This window comes from Athene noctua, chromosome Z (assembly GCF_965140245.1).
Source record: "Athene noctua chromosome Z, bAthNoc1.hap1.1, whole genome shotgun sequence".
Lineage (NCBI taxonomy): Eukaryota > Metazoa > Chordata > Aves > Strigiformes > Strigidae > Athene > Athene noctua.
The window spans coordinates 66180288-66194518 of NC_134077.1; the positions used below are offsets into that span (position 1 = coordinate 66180288).

The window sequence follows — 14231 nt, forward strand, 5'->3', positions numbered from 1 at the left end:
TGGGATCTAACACTATTTTGCAAGATTTTTCTCTGGTAAACTGAAGCCTGGTGAGACAAAACATGCCAATATTTAGGAAAGTTCTGGCATCATGGGAATGATTGCATAGTCTTGCATGTTCCATATACTTTATCAGTTATAGGAATTGACAGGATGTTTCACTTTTTGCCACAGTAATCTCAGACATAACTTTTAGATTTTCAGCTAACTACTACAGAAGAAGCAGCTACAAAGGCAAAGTGGCAGAGGATTATGGGTTCAAATTATGAAATAGTGGTAGGTAAACTTTGATTACTATTAATAAATATTGGTCTGTCCACCTGTTATGTTGCTGACATACTGGTAGAATTATGTTTGTATTATATTTGTTCCTGAATTTATAAAAATCATACATATGCTTCTTAATCTGTTGAGATTAATTTATTTTTATTATAAATTATGAATATAAATATTTCTTTTTCTGTGTTCATTTTAGCAAAATAATTACAAAACTCTTAGGTTACTGTGCCTGTGAGTATTGTTCACAGATTTCCTAGCTTCAAGAGGATAAATGTGTATTAGAGGAAAAATTTTTAAGGTCAGCTTCAGAGCTCCCTTCATTAGCCAGAATTTGGAGCTAGTGCTTGAAACTTCTTACCCATTCTGCATACTGAATGAATTGTTTGATGTAATAATCTAAATAATGCATAGAACATTTACTGTAGATACATTTGAAAAGCTGTATCTGAGTTTAGAACTTTATTTTGAACTAGTCTTTGCAGAAGTAGGTATTATTAGATACATTGTTGTCATATACAGTTCTCACTTGTTTATGCTGAAGTGGTAAGTGATCGAAGTTTCAGTTTTTACCTGACTGTGATAATTACATGTGACAATATTTCTGGTTTCTCCCCTCTGGAATATTCACCTCATTATATGTAAATTGAAATGGAAACTGGTACGGCTGTAATATGCCAAAAGTAACTGTTTCTTAATCTTATTTTAGGTGGCTGTAGTTAACAAATTTAGCGAAAGCAGTGGATTAGGGATAAGCCTTGAAGCTACAGTGGGACATCATTTCATCAGATCTGTGTTACCAGAAGGGCCAGTTGGACAAAGCGGCAAGCTGTTCAGTGGAGATGAGCTGCTGGAAGTAAGAAAAAATTTTTGAGCAGTGACTTGCTTCTCACAGGTTGTGACTTGGGAATGTAGCACATGTAACTTGCATACAGCTGTAACCAGAAGTGCTTGAGCCATCGCTTCATATGTACTTACGTATATTTATGTGAATGCATATGCTTACATGCATTTCTTGGCTGATAGCAGATCTTTCAGATACAGTTCAAGGTCACCAAATAAGAATACCCAGGAAAAATATTAAGATTTAATAGGAATATCCCTACACAGTGAAGGGACTGAACACCTATTTACTCTTCTAAATCTTTTTCTTAGAAATAAGATGTGAATTTCTTCCGCATGAAGTGACAGAGTGTGTGGTGTTAGTAGGGTGCTGTCATGCAATTTATGAGACTATCTGTTCAGTTCAGAATGTATTTTGGTGCTGATTCTGCGCACCAGACTGAGTAAAAATTAAGGGTTGATAGTGTCCATTAGCATGCTTTTTGTATTTCGTTTTTTGTTGTTTTTTTTTTTTTTTTTTTAAATTGGGTGATTAGTGAGTTGGTGGGGTTTTTTACCCTTTTTTGTTATGTTACTTTTAAGCACTGTGTGCAATTCTCAATACTGTGTGCTCTTTATTTATTGAGGTGAATGAGATCTCTTTGCTTGGAGAAAACCACAAGGATGTGGTCAGTATCTTGAAAGAACTGCCTATTAAGGTGACAATGGTGTGCTGTCGTCCAGTAGCTACCCCCATCACTCACCCAGAAGAACTGGAGAGTCTAAGTCTGTCTGAGGTTCAGCTCACAGAAAAGGTATTTTGTCTTTAAAAAATCACAGAAAATAACTGTTTCCTTGAGAAAAAACCATAAAGTTCTTGTACAAGATAAGAAATACATTTTAATATTTTAGGATTTAGAACCAGAAAAATAGAAAAAGGCAATTTATGTTCATCAGCTATACTTTAGGCCACTAGAAGATGTCAATCCTGGTAGGTCTGGGACATGGGTCTATTTACCCAGATACTTCTCTTCTGCAAATGGGCGTGGATTTACAGCAAACTCAACTGTGTGTTCTTTACAATCTGAATATATTTAATCTGGTTTTGAACTTTGCTTTCTGGGTTTGTGTTGTGCAGAACTATGTGTGTGTTCATGAGCAGACACACTTCTGTCACTCATAAGTGCAAAGCTCTGGGCAGGCTGATGAACTAAAGGTGTCAGAATGGCCTGCAGTGTAGTGTACAAGGCAATAGCATTTGTATGAAAAGATACGCTGTTAATTCTGAGTTCTGGGCAAGCACCAAATTCAGTTTATAGTTTCTAAGCTTTTCTATGAAACCAAGGGAAATGAAGAACATATATACATGTGTATGTATGTGAGTTTGTGTGTATTCTTTATTAAATGTTCTGACTCCTGTCAGTGCTATGTTTAGATTGAGGCATATTTTTAGATATACCATTTAATAATGAATATTTTATGTATATTTAAACGTGTTAAGAGGATTTCTGAAGTTTTTAGTTTGACAGACATTTTGGAAATATTTTGTTACAAGGATACGTGAATTCTGTGCTAGGTTTGTCAGACTCGTTTGGTAGCTGCTGAGTGCATTTTCTCTATGTTTAGAGACATATCAGTTAGTTTTCATCTTGTTCTTCTTGAACAGAGTTTTGTCTGCAGATTCACAAACATTTACATTTCACTGGTAACATTTGTTTTTCTCAGACTCACATAGAACTTGGATTCATTGGCTCCTCAGACACAGAGGGAACAGCTTTGGAAATAGCTGATGAGGGTCAGAGTACAGAAGAGATGCAAAGCTCATCTTTGGCGATGTGGGAAACAGAAGTACAGTGCATTGAGCTAGAAAAAGGAAGTACAGGACTTGGATTTAGCATATTGGACTACCAGGTAACTTCTGCACTTCTTTCTTTAAGAAGAGGACAAAATACTTTGTATTGATTGAATCGTGCAATAAGATCTAAATATGTATTTTAAGGGTAAATGTTAATGGAAACCAAGCAATAGAGTAAAGCTAAGTGGATATTGCTACTCGTAGGCATCCCACTAGCTACATTACTTATTCCTCTTACTGTATTAAGACTACAGGTTCTAATGATAATGGTAATACTGGTCCAGAAAACCAGGTAATCTGTAATATACTAGGGTCTTCAGAAAGCTCACCTTCTAGTGCCCCAGGGGCAATGAATGATGTAGTTAGAATATTCAGGCATTTAGCTATGTATTTTGCACCTGCATTGAGGTGCTTAGGGCAAGATCCAATAAAGGACTTAGGTGCTTAAAGCAGGATTTACTAAAATCCAGAACTGCAATTCTGAAATCCTTTGCTTAGCTGCTGTCTGTTCAGGATGTGCCTAAATGCCCCCATTCATTTTGTGTTTGACTTCAGAATTTCTGGGTCTCTCAAGCCGTGACTCTTGGTGTGTCCTGATGAACAGCTCAGTGCCTGCCTCCTGCCGGCTTTTGGTCAGGATCCCAGAACAAATGTTCCTCCTGTTCCCAGTTGTCACAGTGGATAATTTTTAATCTGGCATCAAGTAATTTCTCCCTGCAGGCAGCACAGGTTTTTGTCTGGCTCTTTGGTGGCGCTGCAGGACCCAGTCTTCTCCCAGCTCTCTGCTGGATCTTGTCACTAAGAGTAAATGCATTTGCATGTGGAGGTGACATCCAGGTAGAAATTATGCCCACAGGGCACTGCTTAGAATTAATCTAAGCCTCGGTAGTATTTTGCATTTGCACACTGATAAAGGTGAAGGGCAGTGTAGTTTAATAATCTGAAGGATAAAGGCACAGTCAAGTATCTGAATTATGAAATAGTGATTACATTTTAGTGTGTTACTCATGATACTCTGCAGTGAGACACCATAGCTGAGCCTGAGTATTTGGAGTCCATGTCAGCACAAAGTAAGGCAGGTTTTGCTTCAGCCTCTTCTGTAGCATTGACACAAACAGTGGTTGCCTATGTGGTTAGTTACTGAATTTTATGGATAGTAATATTGGAGGGTTGTGTGAAGTACCTTAAATAGTTTTACATATTTTACAAATGTACGTTTGTTTATATCCTGCAGCTCTAGTCAGCTTTCTGAAACTGACCTCTTTTTTGATGTTGTCATGTTTGTGGTGTGTCCTATGTTCTTTCCTTTGACATGTGGTTAAAACATTTCAGTTTGTCACTAAAGTTTTTGCTTCTGTCTAAGACTGTGGTATCTAAGATTGCACAGCTGTATTCCCAAACATGTAAGGCAGGATAAAGTCTGCAATACTGTCACTGCAGCAGGAGGTATTTGAATTTCTGGTGTGTAAATCTCATTACAGTATGAACAGCACTCTGCGATTTAGCACTATTTTATTCTGAGGATATATAATGGGACATCACCTAGAAAGGGGTAATAATTTTCACATTTAAGAATCAAAAATAGGTGAAAGTCTAAATGTATGACCAGTACGGACAGCTGGGTACATTCCTGCAGAAGGCTTCATCTGGAGCAGAGCTCCAACTCTTTTAATAACACTCCTCTCTGGGGTTATTAAAAGCTCATGCATAAGATTTAGCCGCTCAGGACATAAAGGAGTAAATAAAATGAAATGCTTTTCTTGTTTTTGCTTAATTAGGATCCTGTTGATCCAGCAAACACAGTAATTGTGATTCGCTCATTAGTTCCTGGGGGTGTGGCTGAGCAAGATGGTAGACTTCTTCCTGGAGATCGACTTATGTTTGTCAATGATATCAACTTGGAAAATGGCAGCCTGGAGGAAGCAGTACAAGCACTGAAAGGAGCCCCAACAGGAACAGTTAAAATAGGAGTTGCCAAACCACTGCCTGTAAGGATTTGGGAATTTGATGGGTACTTTTCATCTGTATGCACTTTGTATGCTCTGGGGTACAGCTGGGTGGCTCAAAACATTCAGAAACTGTCTTTAACAGATGCCTGTATCTCCTTGCATGTAGGAGTAACCTGTGTAGTGAATGACTGGTGTAGTGATTGCAGGGCCTAGCACACCTGTTTCGCAGCTGAGAAAACAATGAAGCATCTTGCAACCAGCACAGTCTTTTAGGGCTGCAAGTTGCCAGGCATAATTTTGTACACTTTACAAGATTCTCTTGAGTGTGTGAGATGAAGACATAAAGTCATTTTTATGGAATTTGCCTGGAATTTGCCTATTCCTTTGCCTTCCAACATATAGTACTTATGCAGTCTTTGTATTTAGACTGCAGATTTTATGTTTAAACAGTGATGAGTAGTCTTCAGTTCATATACCTCAAACTGGTTACTTTAGCATAGCCATAAATAATTTCAGGCTTGGTTTTAGAGGGTAGTCTGTAATAATTAGAAGAATGAGGTTGAAGGAGACCTAGGGTTACAGAAATAGTGTATCATTAAGGATGCTAGTGGACTAGTGTCCCTGGTGTGTTAAATTAAAACCAGTAGAATGGCCTCAGTTCAGACATACAAAGAAGATACCTTTCACTATATTTGTAAGCCCAAGTGCAGTCTTCAGGGTTCATTTTTACTTTTCATAAAGTGATAATCTTGTAAACCTTGTGAATACAGATATCAGTTTTTCATTCTTAGTAGATCTTTGTGGAGAGGGTGGGAGGGAATGGCTAATGTTTAATTTACTAGAAACTTTGCTTTTCATTGTAAGAGGGTACTTTTTTAACTTGCTTTGTTAAATTCATTTTTTTGTAGCGGAGAGTATTACATACTAAAATGTCTTGCATATCAGCATTTTCATTCTTTAGAAGATGTCACTCTAAAAGACACAATGTGTGAGGGCTTTGGTTCTGTTCCCAGAAGTTTGTAAACATTCAGCATTTGCACTTTAATATTTCATGTATTATGCTTACCAATTAATTAAAGATTGTGAATAATCACTGGCTTTTTTTGCAGTACTGGATGAATGCACCTAACATGAAATTATGTTGGAAATAACTACTGGTTTATAGACAGAACTATGTTTTGTCCTCTTGAGGCTGTTCTACCTGTCAGATACAATCTTAAAACACAGATAGTGGATGCAGTCTTCCTGCCTGCTAAAAAGATTACTCTGTGGATAGCAAGGCTGTAAAGGTCTCTGCTGTTAGGCTCTTCCCTTGGTGGCAGCTCTGATGGCAGTTTTAGCATATGTTCAATAACAGCAGAAATGGAAAATTAATTTAGGCTAAGTTATGGGCTCTGTGGTATTGCTGGTGGATAGGCCTTTTTCATTACTTGGGGATGTAAATGGGATGCAAAGCAGAATCAATTCAGGTAGATTTGAAAACAAACAGTTGTCTCTACCTATCCAACACTGAGTGTGATTGAAAGGAACTCTTTGCTGCACTTGGAATTCATATTTCTCTCTAAAGCCTCACACATAATACACTCTGCACGCCCTGTGTCCTAGCCACTCATCCAACTCAGAGCTTCATTCTTTCTGCAGCTTTCACCAGAGGAGGGCTATGTCTCTGCTAAGGAAGATTGCTTTTTCTACACTGCCCAGTCACTTGAGGAGGAGGGGCCAGCTGATGCAGCCCTCTTCCATGCTGAGCTGGCTCTGGTTAGTGGCCCAACTTACCAAAGATTTCTTAAGCCTTTGCATTTTGTAATGAAAGGGGTTGTTTTGTCACTGTTCATGCTTAATTTTTAGTGCTTACTGTCACCAGATTACTCATCCACCATAGTTGGGATGGATCCCTGCATGGTAGTCTGACATCTGGAGATTTTGGCTGTTTGCATGAGCTGTGAATCTGGCCTATCATATGTTAGTTGCTGGGAAAAAAGGAAGTATTTTGCAGAGATTTTCAAAAGTGCATGGCTCCCCACTTCTGCTTGCATGCACTAAGTATTCCTTTGAAAATCTCACCTTATGTAGAGAAGTATTCATGTGCTTATTTTGTAAATAAATCTCTTCACCTATATCAGTGGTACGTCAATTCTATCATAATACATCACTTCTCTACCTTGAAAAGTTTTTGAAACTCTCTTTTTGCATGTAAGTCGGTCTTACAAGGAATGCTGTCCATCTTCAAAAGCTGCCAATGCTTCCTCCTAATAGTGTTCTTTAGACTTCAGCATCAATCAGTGATTATGAGATTTGAAAGGTCAAAAGGTGTTACTTGTATAAACCATGTGGCTTACCTGAGCATTCAGTGCCTTACATAGCCTATAAGTTACCAATAAAAACTGAAATACAAAAGACAAAGGAAATAGGACTACCAAAAAAACCCCACCCAACCCCCCCCAAAAAATCCAAACAATCAGAATTTAAATATATTCCAGGAGTCTCTTCTTATGGTTATTTGTACTGATCTAGGTCTGATGTTAAAGTTATTTGGCCCTCATTTTCTGGACACATGAGTATGGAAGTAGTTTCTACTAAACACCAGAACTTAATTCATTAGAAAAAAAAAAAAGAAAAATCAAACAAAAGCCTGAAATGGATCCTTCCAAGGCAAAAATCTCTGAATTACTGATTCCAGTATGTTTGCTGTTTTTTCACATTTGCAAATGATGAGATGGTTTTAATAACTTGCTTTTAAACAAGACTACCTGTTTTTTCTTCTGTGGTTTGTTACCTTGGTATAGTAGTTAGATAATAGGATTTGCCTTATTCTATTCAGTGAGGAGTATGAAGAAGCCAGGTTATATATCCTGTGTATAAATATGTAAATATCCTTTAATTAAAGATGTGTTGAAAAGATCAGATTGAAACTTAAGTATTTAAAAATTTGACTTCTGTCTGTGATTCATATAAAAAATTGTGAAAGAACAATGGAAAGGTATGGCAGATAATAATATGGTTGAATTGTCAACTCTGTGAACTGTCTAAATGTGCAAAATATGGGAACTGATTGTACAGTCACACAGTTAAAGATGTGTTTGCATAGTGCCCTCGTGAGATACTGTTTTCCATAGATAAATCTACACTTATATTCTACAGGTCTGTCCCTGTTTTTCACTTTTTTCAGGGCATAACTTTTGTAACTAGTCTGCATTTTGCAGAGGATGGGCTGAGAGTAAGTTACACCAAAGGAGCAGTTTGAATTAGCTGTTAAGTATTTATGGTTGAGACAATAAAAAAATTCATCATTTGTACCGCAAAACGGAATCAGTATGTTCAGTCACTGCAGATTGTTGCTTTTGCTGTTGTTAATCTGACATAATGGATTCATAATATGATTAACCATAAAGTCTAAAAAATAACAGTTAGGTCCCATCTCTGCAGATGGGTACACTTGGCTGCTTCATACAAGTTTATGGTATGGTCATGGCTCTGAACTGATTGATCAGTTTTATTAGCATACACTGTTTTCTTGAGCTCTGCCAGGGGAGATTGAATTATAATCAAAGTGGGGTATATGAAGCGCCATAAATAAGTCTTTTAGGACTTAATTTTATTCTAGTATTTGAAAGTATATGAGTCTTGGAAAAAAATTATATTTTGTTTAAGAAAAAAAAAAAGGCAAAAAGTACTGCCCATGTCCATGTCTGAAACTTTTTAAAAAATTTATTTGTCATGTGAGACAGCAGAATTGTTCATATTAATCTTGTTATCAAATATGACATAGTTTGGAAATAATAAAATATCATGTCATAAATGTTTCTTATAAATATATGTGAAATCATTGCAGTTTCCAGAGGATTGTTTTTTGTACCCTTTTAAAAACAACTGAACCTATGAAGCTGGGTGGAGGGAACATTCCTGACATTCCTCAGAGGTGGCACTAAGTGAAACTCATTATTTTTTCAGTGCTAATTCTTGTAAACGAAAACTGAAAAAAGGCCTTTAAAAATCAAAATATTGATGCCAGGCAGTACAGCAGACTTCTCCTAACATCTCTTACTTCTGTTGACAGGCACGGGCTTGCCTCAGCCCTCAAATGCAACTCATTTCATTTGAGACTCTCAATTTATTTCAGATATTCATTGCAACCTCTGAAACTGTAGTAACATGAATTATAACTGGAAGCACAGTTTTTTTCCTACTGTGCTGTGCAAATATAACTTCAGTGCAAAACATGGAGTGGAAAAAAAAGAAGGAAAGTGTCAGTCAGTATGTAGCAGCTGAGGTACATGCGCTAAGGATTTATGTGATCTGAAGCTAACAAATAGCCTGGCTAATTGAATTGCTTTTGTTGTTAGGTGGACTCCAGCGAGGCAGATCTAGCAGATGAGTCCACCTTTGAATCTCAGTATTTGCCAGAGAGTGACGTCTTTCAGGCTTCAATGATAGCTCTGCATGGCAGTGCCTGTAGCAGTGAGCTGGACTACAGCTTCGCTCTTCCATTGTCAACTCCCAAGGTAAAAAGGAGGATGGTTTTATTGACAACAAACTTTGATTATACATGTGAAAAGGCTGTGTTATTAGATATAAATGTTTTATGTCATCCTGGTTCAAACTGCACTATTTGTTACGGGATTAAAGTGCAGTTAAGGTGCTGGTGTCCTTCAGACTTCTCTGCTGAAGAGAGAAGCAGCTAGAAGGTTGAAAATTTGGATTTGTGTTTTGTATAGCCAGATAAAAGTATGGTGAGCTGTTTGTAGTGTTAAAGCTGTGGTGAACAGTCTGCTACAAAAACTGAATTGTTACTACTTCAGAGTACAGTAAAGAGTGGTAACACAAAAACTGTATTCTATATTTTAGGTATGAAAAGCAAGAGTAAGTTTTCCTCCTGAGATTTGCTTTTATGCTTCATTGTTAATAAGTTCGCTAATTCATTTACTGTGTTCTTGAATTAAATATTCATAAGGATACTGTAATTAAAAGTATGTATATATGAAACCTCTGCTAATAATTTCTCAAAAGTCACTAAAGGAAATTCTTTAGGAGTATTACAAAGATTAGTATCTTTTTCCTTGCTGGTCACATATCCATGATGATTTGATTTTAGCAGAGTTGGTGTTTTGTTTCTCTCCATGGTTTTTCATGCTCTTCTTTTTTCTTGGCTTAAATCTATAGATTTATCTTGCTAATCCAGAGTCTTCCAAGTCATTTCTCTTAACATTCATCTTTGAAAGAAACACTGTAGGGATTTCTTTCAGGGTTTGCATAGTGCTCTTGAATACAGTAGCTGCTGTTTTTTTCCTCCACACCTGAGCTCTCTTTATCCCTTCTGGAATATTTTAAGCCCTTATGAGGCACTGGTTGGAAAGCTGAATTCATCTTCTAATGGTTTCTCCTTATCCACAGAAGAACACATTTCTGCTGTGACAATGGGACAGATTGCATTGTTTAACTCTGTAATTGTTACTTAAACGGATTATTCATTTTGCATGCTGAGAAGCATTTTATGAGTTAGAGGCGGTATTTACATTATATGTCTCGTGAGGGCTCTAGAAAGTCTTATTTTCCACATTAGTTTAAAAGATTACTTCACTTTACGTGTTTTTTTAAAGATGATGTTACTGACTTCTCAGTGTTCTTCTCTGTGCACCAGTATGAAGTGGGAAGTTTTCGTCCAGTAACGTTTTATACTCTGTAGTTACAAGTTACTTCACAAAGTAAATATAATGAGAAAATCTGTTCATAAAAGAACTCTTTTGAAGCAAGTGATATGCAGCAAAAATGAAAAGAATTGCTATTTGATGCTATGAGGAATGCAGAAGTATTCAAACTTTTTCTGACTGCAGGGCAGTTGGCAGGTTCTGAATGCCTTTGGTGTCTCTTTTAAAACAGGTGGTGAAAAAATGCTTAAAGTAATGTAAATGCTCTAATGAGGCCACATGTTGCTGAAGTTACAAATTCCTGAAATCATGTTTGTCTTCCAAAATTAGAGCATTGGCTTTTCTGTAAGTGAAACACAAATAAAAATGGGCATATGCTGCAACTCTAATATGTATATGTGGCATATGGAATAAAGTGGAGTATGATCTGGATCTTATTTTCATTGATTTGAAAATAGATACAAAACAGACTTAAAAGCAGATTTCCCAGCTGTCTTTGAAATAATGTAAATAGATTATAGTCCTGATGTTCTGCTCTTCAAAAGGTAGGAAATTATTTCATTGATTGCATCATGCAGATTAGTTTTATTTAGGCTTTGCTCAATTATCTTCTCAGATGTTACTTAAACCACTTATTTACAGGTGAACCTTTCTTGATGATTATCTGGGGATGGATCTTTCATGTATGCACTTCATGAAAGATGAAAAAACCTAAATTCTAAATCCCTTGATACAAAACATTCCAAAATATGTCAAAATCATGGGAAACATGTTTTCCCCACTTTTTGGAAAAGGAATAGGAGAATTAGTAGGACCAGTGAATAACAGCTAAGACAGAGGTAGCCGTTCTTGTGATTGTATTTACTAGATTTCAGAGAAAATCCCTCATATTGCTACAGAGCCACAAATGCTTGATTATCCTTCTAATATCTATTGGCCTACATGTTTTTAAAATTACTTACTGTGAAAGCTCAGCTAGAGAATATTTGAAGATTTTTTTTAGAAGATGGTGATTATTGAAATCCCTTAAATATTTGAAGTACAGTATCTTGGAATCTTGAAAATTGCAGTTGTAATTGATACACTTGCAGTAAGTACTAACTGCTGAGCTTCTGTAACTACATCATTGTATTTCATTGTTGTCATACTTCAAAACCTCCATGTTCATTTTTTGCTGAGATTTGACCGCTTTTTCATGTTTCTCTCATTGTGTGGAAGGTATATCTAAATATGTTTCTGTTGTCCCTCAAACAGGGTTCATTACCTGCTATGTTAAATCCAATCTCACACACAGAGCCGACATACTAGTTTATTCCATAGTTGCTCAAAGATGGGTGCTAAGGGGTAATTCCACAAAGCTAGCACACCACACAAAGGAACTGCAGCCTATTTATCCTATTACATGATTAGTAAAAACTCATCTAATTTTACATTCATTGGTCTGTAATTACCATTCCACCTGCTGTTGGTTAGTTATATTTAAATTGGCGTCACTTGCTGTGTAAGTTAGTGTGCATGCTTGAAGAGGGGGAAGTTTTTTGGTCTTGAATTGAGTCAGTGATCACAATCCTCCACTGTCACCTTTATCTCTCCCCTGGTTTCCACAGATTTTTGCTGACTTCATGTTTCTTGGGGAATCATTCAGCCTCTGGCATCTTCTGGAGCAGGATGCTCACCTCTTATCGGTCTTTATCTCCTCTTTAATGGTGAAGTCGTTTGCAAGGCCTGGATCATACCAGGTTTACACAGTAGAGCCACAAAGCATGGGGCTTACACAATGGAGCCAGCGATTAGTGGTCCTTGTGCTTGATGAGAAACGTTTGTAGGGGCTGCAAGGCTACATTTCTGCTCAGATAAATGAATTATTTGATTGCATGCTTATTGTCTGAGCTTCTTGAAATTGCTCTTTGCTTGCTAAGTGTTTTGAGAGTAAGATCTTGGTCTTGCAAAGTTCTTCCACCTGAGAAAGACAATTGGAAGCTTTTAATTTTAATAATTTGGTGGAGTTATGTCTAGTTTGAGAATGTATGAGTGGGTGTTTGCTGAAGTTAGTGGAGAGTCATTGATGAATTAGAATTCTGCCTTTAGCAGTAACTTAATTGCATTGATTCCTGCTATTTTAAAACAGAAGAAATTGTCTGAGAAATCAAGTAAATTTTACAGTAAAATGCTTGCAGGGATCTGCTGAAGACACTGATGTTACCAAAAATACGTTTAAATTCTGTAAATTAGCTTCTGTTTAAGATTTTAGTGTGAAATATACTTTTTAATTATACTACGAAAAATTTTGATTGTTTTTTGTCTCCTGTGCTTAACAGTCTGCTGGCGAGGAATGTTCAAATGCTACAGCTGCTTTCTGTGTATTTGATGAGAATCTGTATGACATGAATCTGAATCAGAGAGTGAGAGAGCAAAAGTCTGTAGTGGGTAGTAGTCCGGAAACTGCAATTGCTTTTACTGAAAAGGATCTTCTGCCTCTGGATGTTTCGGATATCAACCAAAATGAAAGTGAAAACAGAGCAACGTGGCCTGCATCTCAGACAACTGCAGAAATTGCACAGAGTACAAGCCTTGCTACTAGCATGCAGCTTGATCCCACTGGAAAAGTAAAGATTTTATTACTTTTAAAAAAATAATTAAAGAAATATACGGAAAGGCCAGGTTATACTGTAGAATCTCCTACAGAAGTTGGCAATGGCCAACAGCTGTGTATGATTCTTTGATTATGAATGTCCATCAGATGTGCTAACTCACATCAAAACTTACGGATTTAGACCTATCCAAAACAGGAGATAATTTAAAGTATCAGGATAGTCATCTCCCAGAGACTGGCCATACAGGTGTATATAAAGGCTGCTCGTACCTCATAGCAGTAGATGCTGCAGGATACAGTGTACCTGGGCAAGCCAGGGGGCTTTTTTTATCACCTAAACAGAGGTGTAGGCTCAAGGCGGAGGTGGACAGCTGCAAACCAGGTCTGGGAAGCCAAGGGGGAGTGGTATGAAAGTCTTGCCATCCCGATGTTTGCATAAGCCTGTGCAGTTTGACTACAGTGTGCAAACATAATATTCCTTTACATGACAGTCCCTGTGATGTGTCTCTTTATTAAGAAATTCTTAGAAGAGGTTCAATTTCTTAAAAGATTTGTTACTTTAGCATTCGCAGATTGTCAGACATGTGTGGTGAATGAGTTTGAGAGCCCTTGAATTCATCACACTAATTTTAAGAGTGTAACTGATGTCTGTAAGTTAAAAGCATACTTTGTGGTAGATTTGCTATATTACCTGAATGAAAACAGAAATGTCATGTATGTCAATTTGATCTTTGATGGACTGACTATACCAATGTGTCTGTACAAGGAATCTGGATTAATTATGCACCTATTTTTTTGTATGAGATGAGTTCAGTCAGTATGTTCAACCGTATTTTTATCTCTGTATTCTGAACTGATGTTATTTTCTCTTGTGTTAGGACCAAGTGCTTTTAATGGAAAAGGGGTGCCCAGTATCTTTGGAGGGCAGTTCCACAGCCCCAAATTCAGTCAAAAACATGTATGAGAAGACTATCACTATTGCAAAAGGCAATTCAAGTCTAGGTAAGGTAGCTAAAATTTTTTGTAACCTGTTCAGGATCATGGCTTTATGTTTTTCGTATATGTTTTCTGGTTTATTAGTAAAGACTAAA

The 14231-nt window shown here is 36.9% G+C and overlaps 1 protein-coding gene across 1 annotated transcript in view; it reads left to right on the plus strand.

Moving 5' to 3' along the window:
* The window catches only part of MPDZ (multiple PDZ domain crumbs cell polarity complex component), a 98234-nt gene that overhangs the window by 38334 nt on the left and 45669 nt on the right, over window positions 1–14231 (plus strand). The window contains exons 13-21 of the mRNA XM_074931965.1: window positions 197–276; window positions 986–1132; window positions 1746–1913; window positions 2824–3009; window positions 4732–4941; window positions 6544–6660; window positions 9246–9404; window positions 12866–13153; window positions 14019–14142. Of these exons, the coding sequence (XP_074788066.1) occupies window positions 197–276; window positions 986–1132; window positions 1746–1913; window positions 2824–3009; window positions 4732–4941; window positions 6544–6660; window positions 9246–9404; window positions 12866–13153; window positions 14019–14142 (1479 nt within the window). The remainder of the gene's footprint in view (window positions 1–196; window positions 277–985; window positions 1133–1745; window positions 1914–2823; window positions 3010–4731; window positions 4942–6543; window positions 6661–9245; window positions 9405–12865; window positions 13154–14018; window positions 14143–14231) is intronic.